This window comes from Bombina bombina, chromosome 1 (genome assembly GCF_027579735.1).
Source record: "Bombina bombina isolate aBomBom1 chromosome 1, aBomBom1.pri, whole genome shotgun sequence".
Lineage (NCBI taxonomy): Eukaryota > Metazoa > Chordata > Amphibia > Anura > Bombinatoridae > Bombina > Bombina bombina.
This window is the reverse complement of record NC_069499.1, coordinates 263,823,297-263,842,915: the sequence shown is the minus strand read 5'-3', so window position 1 is coordinate 263,842,915 and position 19,619 is coordinate 263,823,297. Positions and strand designations below refer to the sequence as shown.

Sequence of the window (19,619 nt, the reverse complement as noted above, 5' to 3'; positions counted from 1 at the left end):
CTAAACAAATTCCTAAGAGTTCCATCGTTCAAAATGGAAACTATTCGGACAATCTTACCCATGATCCAAGAGGGTCAGTACATGACCACAGTGGATTTAAAGGATGCTTACCTTCACATACCGATCCACAAAGATCATCACCGGTACCTAAGGTTTGCCTTCTTAGACAGGCACTACCAGTTTGTAGCTCTTCCATTCGGACTGGCTACGGCTCCAAGAATCTTCACAAAGGTTCTGGGTGCCCTTCTAGCGGTACTAAGACCGCGAGGGATTTCGGTAGCTCCGTACCTAGACGACATTCTAATACAAGCTTCAAGCTTTCAAACTGCCAAGTCTCATACAGAGTTAGTTCTGGCATTTCTAAGGTCGCATGGATGGAAGGTGAACGAAAAGAAGAGTTCTCTTTTTCCTCTCACAAGAGTTCCATTCTTGGGGACTCTTATAGATTCTGTAGAAATGAAGATTTACCTGACAGAAGACAGGTTAACAAAGCTTCAAAATGCATGCCGCGTCCTTCATTCCATTCAACACCCGTCAGTAGCTCAATGCATGGAGGTGATCGGCTTAATGGTAGCGGCAATGGACATAGTACCTTTTGCACGCCTACACCTCAGACCGCTGCAATTATGCATGCTAAGTCAGTGGAATGGGGATTACTCAGATTTGTCCCCTACTCTGAATCTGAATCAAGAGACCAGAAATTCTCTTCTATGGTGGCTTCATCGGCCACACCTGTCCAGGGGGATGCCATTCAGCAGGCCAGACTGGACAATTGTAACAACAGACGCCAGCCTACTAGGTTGGGGCGCTGTCTGGAATTCTCTGAAGGCTCAGGGACTATGGAATCAGGAGGAGAGTCTCCTTCCAATAAACATTCTGGAATTGAGAGCAGTTCTCAATGCCCTTCTGGCTTGGCCCCAGTTAACAACTCGGGGGTTCATCAGGTTTCAGTCGGACAACATCACGACTGTAGCTTACATCAACCATCAGGGAGGGACAAGAAGCTCCCTAGCAATGATGGAAGTATCAAAGATAATTCGCTGGGCAGAGTCTCACTCTTGCCACCTGTCAGCAATCCACATCCCGGGAGTGGAGAACTGGGAGGCGGATTTCTTGAGTCGCCAGACTTTTCATCCGGGGGAGTGGGAACTTCATCCGGAGGTCTTTGCCCAAATACTTCGACGTTGGGGCAAACCAGAGATAGATCTCATGGCGTCTCGCCAGAACGCCAAACTTCCTCGCTACGGGTCCAGATCCAGGGATCCGGGAGCAGTTCTGATAGATGCTTTGACAGCACCTTGGAACTTCGGGATGGCTTATGTGTTTCCACCCTTCCCGCTGCTTCCTCGATTGATTGCCAAAATCAAACAGGAGAGAGCATCAGTAATTCTAATAGCACCTGCATGGCCACGCAGGACTTGGTATGCAGATCTGGTGGACATGTCATCCTGTCCGCCTTGGTCTCTACCTCTAAGACAGGACCTTCTGATACAGGGTCCATTCAAACATCAAAATCTAACTTCTCTGAAGCTGACTGCTTGGAAATTGAACGATTGATTTTATCAAAACGTGGTTTTTCTGAGTCGGTTATTGATACCCTGATTCAGGCTAGGAAGCCTGTTACCAGAAGGATTTACCATAAAATATGGCGGAAATACCTATACTGGTGCGAATCCAAAGGTTACTCCTGGAGTAAGGTTAGGATCGCTAGGATATTGTCTTTTCTACAAGAAGGTTTAGAAAAGGGTTTATCAGCTAGTTCATTAAAGGGACAGATTTCAGCTCTGTCCATCTTGTTACACAGACGTCTGTCAGAAAATCCAGACGTCCAGTCCTTTTGTCAGGCTTTAGCTAGGATCAAGCCTGTATTTAAAGCTGTTGCTCCACCATGGAGTTTAAACTTAGTTCTTAACGTTTTACAGGGTGTTCCGTTTGAACCCCTTCATTCCATTGATATAAAAATGTTATCTTGGAAAGTTCTGTTTTTAATGGCTATTTCCTCGGCTCGAAGAGTTTCTGAGTTATCAGCCTTACATTGTGATTCCCCTTATCTGATTTTTCACTCAGACAAGGTAGTTCTGCGTACTAAACCTGGGTTCTTACCTAAGGTAGTCACTAACAGGAACATCAATCAAGAGATTGTTGTACCATCCTTGTGTCCAAATCCTTCTTCAAAGAAGGAACGTCTTCTACACAATCTGGATGTAGTTCGTGCCCTCAAGTTCTACTTGCAGGCAACTAAAGATTTTCGCCAAACTTCTTCCTTGTTTGTCGTTTACTCTGGACAGAGGAGAGGTCAAAAAGCTTCTGCTACCTCTCTCTCTTTTTGGCTTCGTAGCATAATACGTTTAGCCTATGAGACTGCTGGACAGCAGCCTCCTGAAAGAATTACAGCTCACTCCACTAGAGCTGTGGCTTCCACTTGGGCCTTTAAGAATGAGGCCTCTGTTGAACAGATTTGCAAGGCTGCAACTTGGTCTTCGCTTCATACTTTTTCCAAATTTTACAAATTTGACACTTTTGCTTCTTCGGAGGCTATTTTTGGGAGAAAGGTTCTTCAGGCAGTGGTTCCTTCTATATAATGAGCCTGCCTATCCCTCCCGTCATCCGTGTACTTTTGCTTTGGTATTGGTATCCCAGAAGTAATGATGACCCGTGGACTGATCACACATAACAGAAGAAAACATAATTTATGCTTACCTGATAAATTCCTTTCTTCTGTTGTGTGATCAGTCCACGGCCCGCCCTGTTTTAAGGCAGGTAAATATCTTTTAAATTATACTCCAGTCACCACTTCACCCTTGGTTACTCCTTTCTCGTTGATTCTTGGTCGAATGACTGGGACTGACGTAGAGGGGAGGAGCTATATGCAGCTCTGCTGGGTGAATCCTCTTGCATTTCCTGTTGGGGAGGAGTTATATCCCAGAAGTAATGATGACCCGTGGACTGATCACACAACAGAAGAAAGGAATTTATCAGGTAAGCATAAATTATGTTTTTTTCAGTCATGTGACTGCTATTGAAAGCATTGAGAAGCAGTGCATTGATTAAAATAGCCAGTAGGTAGAGCTGTCCGCTTGATATGCAAGCCAAGCAAGCTGAAATTAATCAATTTAACCAGACCTGAGCTATCGAGCAGCTTGCAAAGGAACAAGATCTCCCTGTCTATAAATCAGTCCAGATTGGAATGCATAGAAAGAACTGTTTGCAGAAAAATGCAAGTAAAGTCTGTGTTGTGTGATTATTTTATTAGGTTTATCATGCTGTTTAGCAAATTTTTTTGTTCATTTAACTTAGTTTAATTATATATTCTGTGTTGTGAGATTATTTTATTAGGTTTATAATGCTGTTTAGCATTTAAAGTCTTCATTTCAAAGCTTTAAAATTAATGTATTAGTTGTTACTTATACCAAATTTGGATGGGGCCTGGAACCTAACTCCCTCACTTCCCATTGACTTACATTATAAACTGGGTTTCAATTTACAATGGTTTTGATTTACAACCATTCCTTCTAGAACCTAACCCCGGCGTAAACTGAGGGCTACCTGTATAAGCATTTTTGCCATATCCTTTCATCAGAAAAAATGCTTCTGCAGTATACTCACATATCTTGTGAGGGTCCGTGCACCAGTAGTCACACTTAGAGAGCTGGCAGTGGAGTGTATTTCTTCTGGAGATATAATTTGCATCATACAAGTCACTACTGACACTGAAGGTTTGGTGTTGGAATACTGGTGCACAGGCCATCACAGGATATGTGCATATGCCACTGTAAAACAGTAGTAACTTTTAATAGAAGAATTTTTGCTAATGAAAGTGTATTGCAAAAATGCTTATATTTCAAATTAAAATTCATCCATGCACTTTTCATTTTTACCTTTCTATCCCTTTAACTATTCTCCCACCCTGTTACAGAAGCAGAGCACATTCTCAGTGATATTGTTGTCTTCTTGACAAGCCGTATCATGTACGTCAGTTTAGCTGCACAATACAGAGTGAGGGCTGTATGTTTTTTGCATCATTCTCTATATTATCCCTGAGGGTTTTTTTATATTTGTTATGTCATTTTGAAACTGTGTAAAAACTGCTTTCTATTGTGTAACATTGCTGATCTGTGAAACCGCACTGCTTTTATCACCGGATGCAACAAAATGCTCTTTGCAAGATGGCGGCACCCAGCATACAGCTGCAGAGTTTTACAAAATGGCTTCTGTAATTGGTTTAAATCAGAGAAACAGCTGCTGGTACAGGAAGAAAAAACAATAGCATGATACGTAGTAACTGCAACTGTAGTTGTACCCAACTGTTTAATGTCAATTTAAAAGGGACATTCCAGCCAAAATTGGAATCCACATGCATTTCAGTTTTGAATAAAAGTATTTTTGTAATATACATGTATTAGTGAAAATGCTTCTAATAAAAGCTATAGCGGTTTCAAAAGTGTATTTAAGTATGCACCGTGCACCAGCATTTTAAACACAAAACTTGCTCAGAGAGCCTAAGGTGCTTGTACCATCTGATAATGAATTATTGTGTTAATTGTTGATATAATACAAGTCCCACTGGTGCTCTGAGCAGCTGCAGTATTTAAAATGCTGGTACACTGAGAATATCTGGCTATGCTTTACATGCACATGCAGAGAAAAATGCTAACACTAAAACAGTGATAACTTGTGCTAGAAGTACTGTAAATATGTTTCTATTCAAAGATGTAATTCAGCTATGTGTATTTAAATTTTGACCGGAATGTCTCTTTAAGTACAAGACGTGTTTTTTTCTGTATTAGGAATAGTGAGGATGACTCTGATGCCTGTTTATCAGGAAGAAAAGCAATGCAATTGTTTAGAAACCTGTTTATTAGAAAGAGTATTGTGATGCCCGTGCATAGTGGTTTGTGTTAGGAAATCTGTGAGAGGAGTTGAGTTCCATGTCCTGATGTCTGTGTAATTCTATGGACATTAAGCATTGTGTCCCTTTTGTCTCTGGTGAGATCTCTTTAGCCTTTGAGCTTATTTGTTTGTTTTCTTATAATTTTTGTTAAAAAATATTTGCCCTAGTAGACACTTATTCATACTTCCGGGTGTATGATTTCTAGGTTGTTGGTATTTATTTTGTGTGTATTAGCAATGTAGGGCTCTATGCCCCTATGTGAGAGGGTGGGTGCTTGTTTCATGTGTTTAAACAGTGTTTATGGGGAATGTGTTTTATTTATTCCCATATATTACTGTGTGTATCTGTTACACGTGAATTAGTGGATGGAGGATATGAGCTCCTTTATTTTACTGGTGTGTTTAATGCATGTTCCTCTCTGAAAATGGTGGCAATTTTCAATGTGAATTCGTAAACACATTTTAAATTTGTACCCATGTATATTGTTAGTCAGTTGATAGGATACATGTTCTTGTGTGTTAGCATATGGGATACCTAATTCATGTATATTAGCTGTTGTGATTAGACAGCGGTATATATTATAGGTATATTAGTATTAGGCAGGGGTCCCTTGTGTATTAGCTGTGGTGTCTGGCCTTGTGTGTTTGGATGTGATGCATTTTCATTGTGAATTACCTATAAGGTTCGTATTGATTTGTATTATATAAGTAACTGAATGTTCCTTGATTAATAGTAATTGGGGTTCATGGGTCCTTCTAATCAGGATGTGGGTGCAAGTTCTATGTGTATTAGCATTGGTGGTGAATGTTCCTGTTCATTGCTGTTTTCCTCTAGTTGTCAGAGGCTTGGACTACAGCCCCTTGCTTTTCTATGGCGGAGGAATCAGGAGGAGCTTCTTGATGAGATGATTTCATGTGGTGTGCAGGCTATACTCATCAAGGTAGCTGCGTATGGTAAGAGGGGGTCTAATCCTGCAATGATGACTCACTATGCACCAACTTTTCTAATTGTCCCTTAAAGTACTATTGCCGATGTGCTGGACTAATGTTTTGTTTTGTGTAGCTCGTTACCAGAACTTTAAAACCACTGTATTAAGTGTGCAAACCCAACACTGGGATTAAACCTAGTACTGATTCTTACACATGGGGTGAGTACCGGTACACGGTCAAAGACTACAGGTCATGTAGTAAAACAAACAAACTGCTTCTGCCCAAACATACCCGGAGTGCCATAGGAAGCGGTGGATCAGGCCAGATAATAGCAAATGGTAGCACAGTAGCAGGCACTACAGTAGCAAGCGGCGGATCAGGCCAGATAATAGCAAATGGTAGCACAGTAGCAGGCACTACAGTAGCAAGCGGCGGATCAGGCCAGATAATAGCAAATGGTAGCACAGTAGCAGGCACTACTCGGTTAGCATAAAGTTAAAAAATATATGTTTTATTGATACCAATTAAAAAGTGGAGTGTTCACAGACAGAAGACATACACAAAAGGATCGTCTAAGATGCTACCATTTACTGATTCTTACAGCTCATCTTAAATTTCACAAATTCAACAACCTTTTCTGACCAGTATCCTAGAAATGTGTTTAATCCATTACTTGCAATCTTTGCCTCCCTCTAAAGAGTCAACTTTAAAGGGACAGTCAAATCCAAAAAACTTAGGGCATGTAATTTTAAACAACTTTCCAATTTACTTTTATCACCAATTTTGCTTTGTTCTCTTGGTATTCTTAGTTGAATGCTAAACCTAGGAGGTTCATATGCTAATTGAAGGCCGCCTCTAATCTAAATGCATTTTGATAGTTTTTCACCACTAGAGGGCATTAGTTCACGTGTTTCATATAGATAACATTGAGCTCTTGCAAGTGAATTTACCATGGAGACAGCTCTGATTGACTAAAATGCAAGTCTGTCAAAAGCACTGAAATGAGGGGGCAGTCTGCTGAGGCTTAGATACAAGGTAATTACAGAGGTAAAACTTGTATAATTATAACTGTTGGTTATGCAAAACTGGGGAATGGGTAATTAAGGGATTATCTATCTTTTAAAACAACACAAATTCTGGTGTTGACTGTCCCTTTAACTGATCTACAGAAATTAAAGCCTCACCCCATAAAGTTTTTGTATATGCAGTATATGCAGCCCAAATTAAGTTGCAAGCGTCTTCAGATTATCAATTGAGTCCTCATTCTTAACAAGTATCCAGAATGTAGTAACTGGCAAATACCAAGTTATTCCTTACCCACAATATTCAACAGTATGTTGATTTTATCATGAATTTTAAAATGCGATAATTAAAATGTTAGGTTGTCTTGCAGGTAATAGTTAAAATGCCATAGAGGAAAACAAAACATCTAAAAGTCTAACTTGTCTACAAATCATTACTTCGTGCATTGCCAGTAGGCTTAGAGGGACTGTGTCCCTCATACATTGGGCATAGAGTGCAATCATCAGCTTAGCTTGTCCAGCCTGCATGTCCAATAAGTGCAGGAAGATTTAATCCACATCTAAAAAAAAAGTCCAAAGATACATACTGTTGACCTTTCGAGAGTAAAGATCTGGTTATTATAGAATGTGTGTTCCATGAGTTCAAAATGAAAGTATATATTTTCTTCCACAACTAACACCAAAGCACTCTAAAATATATATACTACCGGGTTCTGGACACTTCTGGCTAAAATGTACTGGGCCTTGAGGTCACTTGGGTTTAGAACCACAGATCTAAGCCATTGTCTTTAGCATTTAAAACTCATTTCCTATTATTATTTCAGGACTGGATCCAGATAAACACCTAGGGAAGACACTGAGTGAAGTGAGACCTCACCTAAAGAAGGTACGTGCAAATGACAGAGTATTTAAATCAGTAACCTATCCTACATATATTAGTATCATCCTGTTCTTTGGAAGCTGTGCTGAGATGTTAGATCCTGGTCTATCAGTAGATCTCACAATTGTTATTTCTCTAGTTTCTTTTCAGTCAGTGATGACAGTATAGTCTTTAGTAAGATACATAAATGGTATTTACATAAACCTACTCTGTTATGGCTCAAGAACAAAACAGCTAAGTATTTGGCACAACCACATTATAAAACCAAGCTCTTATTAAGCATGCAAGTTGATCTCACCAACAAATACAATCTAACTAACTAAATCCCTAAATTCTGGGAACCCCATGCATGTGATGTCTGTGTGTTGGTTGCATATTTTAGTGCAGGATGTGACATCACATTACAAAAATCTGCCCTCAGATCACCTGTGTTATATTTTACTATTTTGATACCTGCATTTTTTGTTACTTGATTTTTTTTTTTAAAACTGTCTAGGAAATGTTATACTAACCTGTCATGTTTCAGCTTTCTGATCAATTCGGTGTTCATGTATGTGGAGAAGGAGGTGAATATGAGACCCTCACTCTAGACTGTCCCCTTTTCAAGAAGAGAATTATAGTGTAAGAATCAGATTTTACACCATAACATTTTATAGCATTATGTAATATAAATGTGTGGGCTGCAGTAAATGGGATGGTATCACTGTGTAATATTGCTAGTCTTCTATTTTATTTAATAGGATTCTCTGACAAGTGTAACCTTCTGACCTGTGGCATCCCTTTATAAAGGGGCAAGTTCATTGCACTTTGATGCATATGTACATGTACATAACATGGGTAATTCTCCTTTTTTTCTCATTCTCATGTGGTAACTTTCTATAGTGGAACTCCACCACCTATCTTTCTCTTTTGGGGTATTACTTCTGTTCCTGTGGCATTGTAACATGGTTATTTATCCTTCATCCTTGGTATGGTATAACATCATTTTTTTACAGAAAGGGTGGTGGATTCATGGAATAAACTTCCATTTGAGGTGGTAAACACAAAGACTGTAAAGGAATTTAAAAATGCCTGGGACATGCATAAGGCTATCCTAAGGAAAAAGTAACATGTAATATGGGTAGACTTGATGGGCCTTTTTGGTTCTTATCTACCGTCAAATTCTATGTTTCTATGTTTCTATCTGTCATGGCATGTCCCTCTGTATTGTGACTTTATCTCCACCTATAGAGCTTTTAATGCATCTCCTACTTCCTTTCTTATGGTATTGGTTTGAAGTGTAGGCATTACTCCCATCTTCCTTTTGCGATATCTCCCTTTAATGTGATTGGCTCTTTCCTTTAGTGTTGCTCTGTAATGATTATTGGTATATTTGTCATCTTTGTCTTCTCTTCTTCATCATGGGTGACCCTCAACAGATTTATGTCTATTATATGATTTTATGTTACTGTTCTGTGGTATCCTTTTCTCTTTGAGTGGTTGCCCCTGCCATTGCTATATTATTGGTGTGTATTTTTTCTGCTTTTCTCTTTCCTTTATTATGTTATTGCTCAGAAATGTGGCAGTCGTAATATCTGTGTTATTGAGGCTGGATCTCCATTGCCTGGGCTTCTGCTAAGAAATGTAGGTTGTGACATATGTCCCTTTATCTCATGTGGTATTGCTCTCCAGCGTTGTCAATATATTATCCCTCTGATCCCTCTTACTAAAGAAAAAATCAAAATTGAAATACACTTCCATTAGCAAACATACTTCTTGTAAAAGTTATTAGTGTTTTCCAGCAGCATACACACTTAAAGGGACAAAAAAAACAAAATTGTCTTTCATGATGCAGATAGAACGTACAATTTTAAATAACTTTCCAATTTACTTCTATTATCAATTTTTATTCATTTTCTTGTTATTAGACTTGTATTAACAGCTCCTAAGCAATCAGTGTTGACGAGTTTCACTGCCTGCTTCTATCACTCAAGTCCATGTCAGGTGCGATGCTACAAGACTGTCAAACTTGAGAGGCTGTGTGTCTGTTTCACGGCGGTGATTCCAGTAAGATCGTTTCATTTTCATTAGGATAAATCCCAACGCCAGCAGCCCTCTACGAAGCCTGAACAGTCCAAGGGAACTTAAAACCGTCTCAAATAAATCCAAGCAGAACAAGAAGCCTGCCAAAACAAAATCGTCATGAAGGGGTGGCCCCCGATCCATTGCTGGATCGTGATGGGGCAGACCATCTCTCTTTGTGGAGGCTTGGCTTGGGGACGTGCAAGACCCTTGGGTTCTGGAGGTCATCTCTCAGGGTTACAGGATAGGTTTCAAATCTCATCCACCCAGGGACAGATTCCTCTTATCAAACTTGTCTTCAAGACTAGAAAAACGAGAAGCTTTTCTAGGGTGCGTGAGGGATCTCTTCTCCCTGGGAGTAATTGTGCCGGTACCTCTAGCAGAGAGAGGTCTGGGGTACTACTCAAACCTTTTTGTGGTCACAAAGAAGGATTGTACGTTTCGCCCGATTCTGGACCTAAAGTGCTTAAACAAGTTCCTGTCGGTCCCATTGTTCAAGATGAAGATGATAAGGTCCATTTTGCCCTTGGTTCAAGAGGGACAGTTCATGACTACGATAGACTTGAAGGATGCTTACCTTCATGTGCCAATACACAAGGATTACTTTAAGTTCTTAAGATTTGCGTTTCTGGACCAGCACTTCCAGTTTGTTGCTCTTCCATGTGGTCTAGCTACTGCCCCAAGAGTCTTTACGAAGGTTCTGGGGGCTCTGGTCGCGGTGGCGAGATCCAGAGGTATTGCAGTAGCACCATACAAGGACCACATCCTGGTTCAGGCTCCGTCCTGTTGGCTGGCAGAGGACCATTCAAGAGCTCTTCTACTTCTTCTTCGATCTCATGGATGGAAGATAAACTTAGAAAAGAGTTCTCTGGTTCCCAGCACCAGGGTGGAATTCCTGGGTATGATAATAGATTCCATATCCATGAGGATATTTCTTACGGACCAGAGACGTTGCAAAATTACTTCCAATTGTCTTGCCCTCCTTAAGACTCTCTGTGGCCCAGTGTATGGAGGTAATTGGGCTCATGGTGTCCAGCATAGATATCATCCCATTCGCCAGATTCCATCTCAGACCTCTTCAGCTGTGCATGCTGAGGCATTGGAACGGCGACCACTCGGTTCTGTCACAACAGATTTCTTTGGACAACTGGTCGAGAGAATCGCTCGCTTGGTGGCTCTGTCCAGATCACCTGTCCCAAGGGATATCCTTCTTGAGACCATCCTGGGAGATTGTGACTACAGACGCAAGTCTATCAGGGCCTGTGGACTCGAGAGGAATCTCTCCTCCCGATCAACATTTTGGAGCTTTGAGCGATCTTCAATGCTCTGAAGGCTTGGCCTATTCTGGGTTCCTCACAGTTTATCAGATTCCAATCAGATAACATAAGCTTGGTGGCTTACATCAACCATCAGGGGGGAACGAGGAGCTCCCTAGCAATGAGGGAAGTTTCTCTGATTCTGGAATGGGCGGAGGCCCACAACTGCTCGCTGTCAGCGATCCATATTCCGGGTGTGGACAACTGGGAAGCGGATTTTCTCACGGTCCAGGGATCCTCAGACAGAGCTGATAGATGCAATAGCAGTGCCTTAGTGGTTCAGCCTAGTTTACATTTTTCCACCGTTACCACTTCTCCCTCGTGTAGTGGCCCGCATCAAGCAGGAGCAAGCTTCGGTTATTCTAATTGCTCCATCGTGGCGACCAAGTATGTGGTTCGCGGACCTGGTGGGGATGTCTTCATCTCCTCCATGGAGGTTACCTTGTCGCAGAGATCTGCTGTAACAGGGTCCTTTTGTTCATCAGAATCTAGATTCTCTGAGGCTGACTGCATCGATATTGAACGCTTAGTCCTAGCCAAGAGAGGTTTTACTGAGAGAGTGATTGATACTCTCATTCAAGCTAGAAAGCCGGTCACCCGTCGCATCTATCATAAGGTGTGGAGGACCTACTTATTCTGGTGTGAAGAGCGTGGATTCCCCTGGCATAAGGTTAAGGTGTCCAGGATTCTTTCCTTTCTCCAAGATGGTTTGAGAAGGGACTTGCCGCTAGTTCCTTAAAGGGACAGATTTCGGCTCTATCTGTGTTATTGCACAAGAGGCTCGCTGAGCTTCCTGATGTACAGTCTTTTGTTTAGGCTCTGTCTAGAATCAGGCCTGTGTTTAGACCTACCGCTCCTCCTTGGTGCTTAAAGGGATAGGAAAGTCAAAATTAAACTTGCATGATTCCGACAGAGCGTGTAATTTTAAGACACTTTTAAATTCACTTCTATTTTTAATTGTGCTTCGTTCACTTAGTATCCCTTGTTTAAAAATGAATATGCACATATCATACACTAGTGGGAGCTGCTGCTAATTGGTGCCTACACACATTTGCCTCTTGTGATTGGATAACTAGATGTGTTCGGCTAGCTGCCAGTAGTGCAATGCTGTCTCTTCAGCAATGGATAACAAGAGAATTAAGCAAATTTGATACTAGAAGTAAATTGGAAAGTTGTTTAAAATTGTATGTTCTATCTGAAACATAAAAGAAAATTTTGGGGTTTACTATCCTTTTAAATCTAGTTCTTAAAGTTTTGCAGAGGGCTCCGTTTGAGCCTATGCATTCGGTTGACATTAAATTACTGTCTTGGAAGGTTCTTTTTTTACTGGCTATTGCTTCGGCACGCAGAGTCTCTGAGATGGCGGCCTTGCAATGTGAGACTCCTTACCTAGTTTTTCATGCTGATAAGGCTGTTATTCGTACTGGGTTGGGTTTTCTCCCTAAGGGTGTGTCTGATTGCAACATCAATCAGGATATTGTGGTCCCTTCCTTGTGTCCTAATCCTCCTTCTTTGAAACAATGATTACTTCATAATTTAAATGTGGTTAGGGCTTTGAAATTCTATCTTCAGGCCATGAAGGATTTTAGACAGACTTTGTCCTTGTTTGTTGTCTATTCTGGGAAGCGTAGTGGGCAGAAGGCTTCTTCCACTTCCTTATCTTTTTGGTTGAGGGGCATTATTCACTTAGCATATGAAACAGCGGGACATAAGCCTCCTCAGAGGATTACGGCTCATTCAACTAGAGCTGTGGCTTCATCTTGGACCTTCAAGAATGAGGCCTCCTATGGAGCAGATTTGTAGGGTGGCTACCTGGTCCTCCTTACATACCTTTTCAAAATTTTACAAAGTTGACGTTTTTGCTTCGGCTGAAGCAGCTTTTGGGAGAAAGGTTTTGCAGGCTGTGGTGCCCTCAGAATAGGGTCCGCCTCTCTTTTTTTACCCTCCCGTTTTCATTCAGTGTCTTCTAGAGCTTGGGTATATGTTTTCCACAAGTAATGAATGAAGCCGTGGACTCTCCTCATATTAGGAAGGAAAACTTGAATTATGCTTACCAGATAATTTCCTTTCCTTCTGTATGAAGAGAGTCCATGACCCCTGCCCGTTTTTTCCATTGGGCGGACCAAAATTTTTGTTATTCTTCTGGCACCTTTTATACCCTGATATTTCTCCTCCTGTTCCTTGTTCCCTCAGCAGAATGACTGGGAGATGAGGGGAGTGGGGGAGTTATTTAAGCCTTTGGCTGGGGTGTCTTTGCCTCCTCCTGGTGGCTAGGTTCTGTATTTCCACAAGTAATGAAGGAAATCGTGGACTCTCCTCATACAGAAGGAAAGAAAATGATCTGGTAAGCATAATTCAAGTTTTTGCAACAATGTTATACGTAAGCAAGAGCTCTAGATGGCAGCACTATTTCCTGTCGTGTAGTGCTTTATGCATTTGCACGCTACCTACCTAGGTATCTCTTCAACAAACAATAGCATGAGAACAATGCAAATTTGATAACAGAAGTAAATTGGAAACTTTTTTAAAATTGTATTCTCTGATTCATGAAAGAAAAACATTTGGTTTTAAGTTTCTTTAAGCCCTTGCATCAGTATTCAAGCACCACACCTTCTCACAGAGTAAGCAGTGGCTTGTATGACACTAATATCCTATCTGATGCACGGGCCATTGCTGCGGAAAAACAGTAATGACTTTTACTAGAAGCATTTATGCTAACTGCGGTATATTGCAAAAATGGTTTTATTTAACATTGAAATGCATTCATGTATATTTCAGTATTCACCTTTCCTTACCTTTAAAGGGCCAACACCTTCAGATTTTCTATATGAAATGTTTACTTGTGCATAATGAAAGAGCTTTGCAATACACTTTCATTATTTTGCCCTTTTTTGTGTAATTTAGTTGTGCACATTGAGCAAATTTCTAATTCCTAGAACTTTGAAATGCATCCTGCTGACTTCTCAAGGCTAAATCTGCTGCATATCTGTCCCTTAACCGCTACAAAACAATGCACTCAATACTAACAATATAACTGGAACTAGTCTTCTTGTCTGTGGGCTAAAGCCCAGATTGGCTCCTCCAAGGCAAATCGTAGTTGGAGATTGGCTGTCGAAAAATGATAGCAGTAAAAAGGATATTAATTTGTTTTAAAAGTATTGACTTGATATGTTATTCTTTAGCAACAAAACAGAAATGTCTTGTAATTGCAAGGTGCTTAAACACTTTGTAACATGGCTTCCCTCTCTGTCCTGGGGATTGCTGGGTAACCTGTTTTTACCGCCCTCTCTTGTGGTATTGTTTTGTAACCTGCTTCTTCATCTTTGATGACAGGGGTGTCTAATGTGTCTGACCCTCCAAATTCTTAGGAGACTGCCCCTTTCCCTTATTGTATGACACTGTAATGTCTGCACTGCTTTGAAACATAACTCTATGGATGACTTTTTCTTGTCTGTTGCATGATTCTTTTTAGTCTATCACTCTTTTACTGTATAGTTGTGGAAAGAGTGCTTGCTTTTTGTGTCCACCTATGTGTTTAAAGGGACATTAAACACTTTGAGATGGTAATATAAAATGATAAATCTTATATATATATATATATATATATATATATATATATATATATATATACAGATGGCCCTCGATTTACAACGGTTCAATTTGCACCATTTCAAAATAACAACCTTTTTTTCAGTCATGTGACTGCTATTGAAAAGCATTGAGAAGCATTGATTTAAAAAGCCAGTAGGTGGAGCTGTCTGCATGTGTTGCAGCAAAGATATGCAAGCCAAGCAAGCTGAAATTAATTAGTTTAACCAGACCTGAGCTATTGAACAGATTTCAAAGCAACAAGATCTTCCTGTCTATAAATCAGTCCAGATTGGAATGCATAGAAAGAACTGTTTGCAGAAAAATGCAAGTAAATTCTGTGTTGTGTGATTATTTTATTAGGTTTATAATGCTGTTTAGCAAATGTTTTTGTTCATTTAACTTAGTTTAATTATATATTCTGTGTTGTGTGATTATTTTATTAGGTTTATAATGCTGTTTAGCATGTAAAGTCTTCATTTCAAAGCTTTAAATATAATGTATTAGGTGTTACTTATGACAATTTTGAGAGGGGCCTGGAACCTAACTCCCTCACTTCCCATTGACTTACATTATAAAATGGGTTTCAATTTACAACCATTCCTTCTGGAACCTAACCCCGGCGTAAACTGAGGGCTACCTGTGTGTGTGTATATATATATATATATTGTCTATGTCAATATACTTTCATTATTTATTTTGTCCTTCCATTTTGAAATTGTGAGCTTTTCAGTTCCTGTTAGAAATGGAAGTGCAGAACACTGTTATATTCCACACAGCCATTGGCTACACACTCTAGTGACCTGTTTATAACTGTCCCTAATTGGCCACAGCAGAGAGGGTAACCTAAGTTACAACATGAAGCTCCCATTGTTTTATAGACACTTAAATTTTACACTTATTTTGTCAATATTTAAACAACTAATGAAACTTTCAAAAAATACATCTACATGTTATTCTCAGACTTATCTTTTCATTGAATGCATCATTCTATCTAGCATTTATATATTGTTTAATGTCCCTTTAATGTTTGTCTCTTTGTATCTTCAGTCTACATGCAGTAAATCTGTGCTGTGCGTCAGTGTTCGTTGTGGATAAGTCCATTAACTCTTATGCCATATCTGTAGTATCAACATAGCCACTCTTAGCATCACTGTGGTATCACTACATAACAAAGCTGAAACGTACTGATTTTACTGTTGTGCAGCTTGAATGTCCGATCAGTGTGCTTCTAATGTGGATTCCCTTACACCTCATGTGATAACGCTATGTAGCCTGGCTGCCCTACTTCTCATCTACTACTGCTGGAAAACATTACTGGCTGTTCCTCCTTACTGTAGTTATTGTCATTATACTTCACTTCTCCCTTGTGTCTAACATCTTTTTCAGGTGGCAGAAGTCTTTACATGGCTTCCCATCTTTCTATGGTTGTTCATCTCTCCAGTGTTATAACCCCCATGTGTATTGTGTGTCATTGACCCTTCCTCCCCTGTGATATGACACTAATATGACTGCAGCGTACTGTTGTGTGTCATCACTATGTTTCCCTCCTATGGTACATCTCTCTTAACTTAATTCCCTTGTTGTATCTCTGAGATATCTTCCTTTGTTGTGTATCTGTGTTCTTGTTGTCCCTTCATCAATAGTAGTATCACTTAGTAACATGATGGTACCAGTTTTTCTTATGGTATAAGACCACTTATCTTATTTCATATGTATATTAAAAAGGACGCTTGAGGATTAGTTTATTTAAGGTTAATGTCAATAGCAGTGTGGTGAGAGGGATATAGTTACACCTCACTGACTAATTCCGCTGAAAGCAAAAACATATGTTTGGGATTACCATGTGTTCAGAGGTGTATTGCCTGGTATTTCATGTCTGGACAGTCTCTGTTTTTAGGTGACGCCAGGGTAATATACTAATATGTTTCTCCTTAAATGGCACATTTTGGGCTAAAAAGACTGCTCCTGGTGTGGTAACCAGTGATAGACAAGTTATTACACCTTTGTTTATTCCCTGGTTGAGCACTTCTCTTTTGTTACATGACTGCCTTCCCTAGTGCTCTCTAAAACAAAGCTGACAATGCGTTTTGCACTAAAACATTATTATTTTCTTCCTTTTGTATTGCTCTGTAACTGTGGTATTCTATAACAATGCAATCTCTCCACTGTTGTGGCAGTATAACCTGACTATCTCCATGTGTTGTATATTGCAGTGACTCCTCAGATGTGGTCATGCACTCTAATGATGCCTTTGCACCTGTTGCTTATCTACGTTTCCTAAAACTTCACCTTGAAGATAAAGTGAGTGGCAGAGGCATAAGGTACCCAGTGTTCCAATGTGTGGCCTGGGGGAGAGAGAACGCTAGACTCTCTTAATTTTACTCCGCACAGGTCATATAAATGATTAGTATTTTTTTTTCTTGAGAAGAATGTTATTATTGAAAGTATTGGGATTCAGAATAATGCTGCAGATAACCGAGAGAAAAAAAATGATCAATTCTCAAAATTATATCATAGTTTTGAATATAATTTTACACTTTAATGTATGAGCTTTTATTGACTTCACAGGTATTGTCTCCAGAACCAATGTTAAAAAGCTCCTGCCCTTGTGACAATGATCGTGTCACAAGTACAACTGCACGTGCTACAGATGAGTATGATGCTAACAAGGAACAGCATCTGTCTTCGGCCCTCCAAGGTCTCCCAGATGTGATTCTGAGTATGTATCCAGGGTATCCTTATTACATTATGAATACAAAAGTTTGGTCTCCACTGAATTAGACAATATATTCTAGTGATCACCAATGCTAAACAATACCAAGTGGTAATAAAATGTTACTTATCCTCTTGTTGGATTGCTTTGCAGTTAATTGCTTGCTACCTTGTACCTTTTTGTAGGTGAAACTAAGAAGTGTTCATTACGTTCCCAAAATGGTTTTCAGTGGATTGGTGAGATCACTGCTAATGGAGAAACTCTTTTAGAGGCATGTCAAAGAGGACTTGAAAGCCTTAAAGGTAACCAAATTTACTTCATGAGTCTATAGTTTTGTAAAAGGTAGTTTCATATAAATGTATATATCTTGCTGAATGAGTGAGTAGAACTATTAAGGAATTTTGAGTAGATATTTTTTTTCTCTCTTGTATGAACATCAAGGGCTGTGGCTAATGCACTTACATAGGGCTAGATTACAAGTGTTGTGCTTTAAAGTGACAGTAAAGTCAAAACTAAACTTTCATGATTCAGATAGGGCATGCAATTTTAAACAACTTTCCAATTTACTTTTATCATCAAATTTGCTTTGTTCCCTTGGTGGTATTTTTGAAAAGCTAAACCTAGCTAGGCTCAAACTGATTTCTAACCGTTGAAAACCGCCTCTTAGCTCAGAGCATTTTGAAAGTTTTTCACAGTTAGACAGTGTTAGTTCATGTGTCATATAGATAACATTGTGCTCACTCCCGTGAAGTTATTTAGGAGTCTTCACTGATTGACTACACTGCATGTCTGTCAAAAGCACTTAGATAAGGAGGCTGTCTGCAGAGGCTTAGATACAAGGTAATCACAGAGGTAAAAAGTATATTAATATAACTGTGTTGGTTATGCAAAAACGGGGAATGGGTAATAAAGGGATTATCTATCTTTTTAAATAAGAAATTTTTTGGTGTAGACTGTCCCTTTAATTAGCTGTTTCGCTGAGACACAAACACCACCAGAAGCAAACTTTTAATGCGGGTGTATTACAAGTTGAAAGTAAATGCTTTGCACTCGTGCAATTTCGGATATTGCAACCGTATTAACTTCTCTTCATAGCATCAGAAAGAGGTCTGCGGTTATATTCAAACCTCTTCTTGGTTCCCAAAAAGAAGGGAACTTTTCGTCCAATTCTGGACTTGAAGATGGAGACTATAAGATCAATCCTTCCCCTGGTTCAGGAAGGGCAGTTTATGACTACCATCGATCTGAAGGATGCATACATTCATGTTCCGATCCACAGGGAACATTTCCAGTTCCTCAGATTTGCCTTTCTGGATCAACACTTCCAGTTCATAGCACTTCTGTTTGGCTTAGCTACTGCTCCAAGGATATTTACCAAAGTTCTGGGGGCTCTTCTAGCAGTTGGCAGAACCCGAGGTATAGCAGTAGCTCCTTACCAAGACGATATCTTGGTACATGTGCCATCTTTTCGTTTAGCAAGGGATCACTCAGACTTTTTTCTAAGTCTTCTTCGGTCACATGGATGGAAGATAAACTAGGAAAAGAGTTCGCTTACTCCAAATACCAGAGTGAATTTCCTGGGCACAGTTATAGACTCCGGTGTCCATGAAGATCTTTCTAACAGATCAGAGACGTTTCAAGCTAACAACAGCATGTCTTGCCCTCCAGGCCTCCTTGAAACCTTCTGTGCTTCTTGAGACCGTCCTGAGAGATTGTGACAATGGACGCCAGTCTATCCAGCTGGGGAGCCGTTTGGGGTGCCAGGAAGGTACAGGGGCTGTGGACTCAGGAGGAGTCCACTCTTCCAATAAATATCTTGGAATTCTGGGCAATCTTCAATGCTCTGAAGGCTTGGCCCCTCCTGGGTTCGTCCCAGTTCATCAGATTCCAATCAGACAATATAACTAGCCTACATCAACCATCTGGGAGGAACAAGAAGTTCCTTAGCGATGAGAGAAGTATCTCAAATTCTAGAATGGGTGGAGGCCCACAACTGTACGCTGTCAGCGATCCATATTCCGGGTGTGGACAACTGGGAAGCGGAGTTCCTCAGCAGGCAATCCTTTCACTTGGGGGAATGGTCTATCCACCCCGAAGATGTCTTTGCAGAGAGATGCAACAGATTGGGGAGGCCGGAGATTGGCCTCCCGTCTCAATGCCAAACTACCTAAGTATGGGTCGAGATCGAGGGATCCTCAAGCTGTTCTAATTAATGC

The 19,619-nt window shown here is 40.2% G+C and overlaps 1 protein-coding gene across 2 annotated transcripts in view; it reads left to right on the top strand.

The window, feature by feature from the left end:
• The window catches only part of DPH6 (diphthamine biosynthesis 6), a 188,837-nt gene that overhangs the window by 84,420 nt on the left and 84,798 nt on the right, over positions 1 to 19,619 (top strand). For both annotated transcript variants that reach the window (XM_053697948.1, XM_053697947.1), the window contains exons 5-10: positions 5,726 to 5,844; positions 7,667 to 7,728; positions 8,249 to 8,343; positions 16,904 to 16,991; positions 17,259 to 17,409; positions 17,589 to 17,705. In XM_053697948.1, the coding sequence (XP_053553923.1) occupies positions 5,726 to 5,844; positions 7,667 to 7,728; positions 8,249 to 8,343; positions 16,904 to 16,991; positions 17,259 to 17,409; positions 17,589 to 17,705 (632 nt within the window). The remainder of the gene's footprint in view (positions 1 to 5,725; positions 5,845 to 7,666; positions 7,729 to 8,248; positions 8,344 to 16,903; positions 16,992 to 17,258; positions 17,410 to 17,588; positions 17,706 to 19,619) is intronic.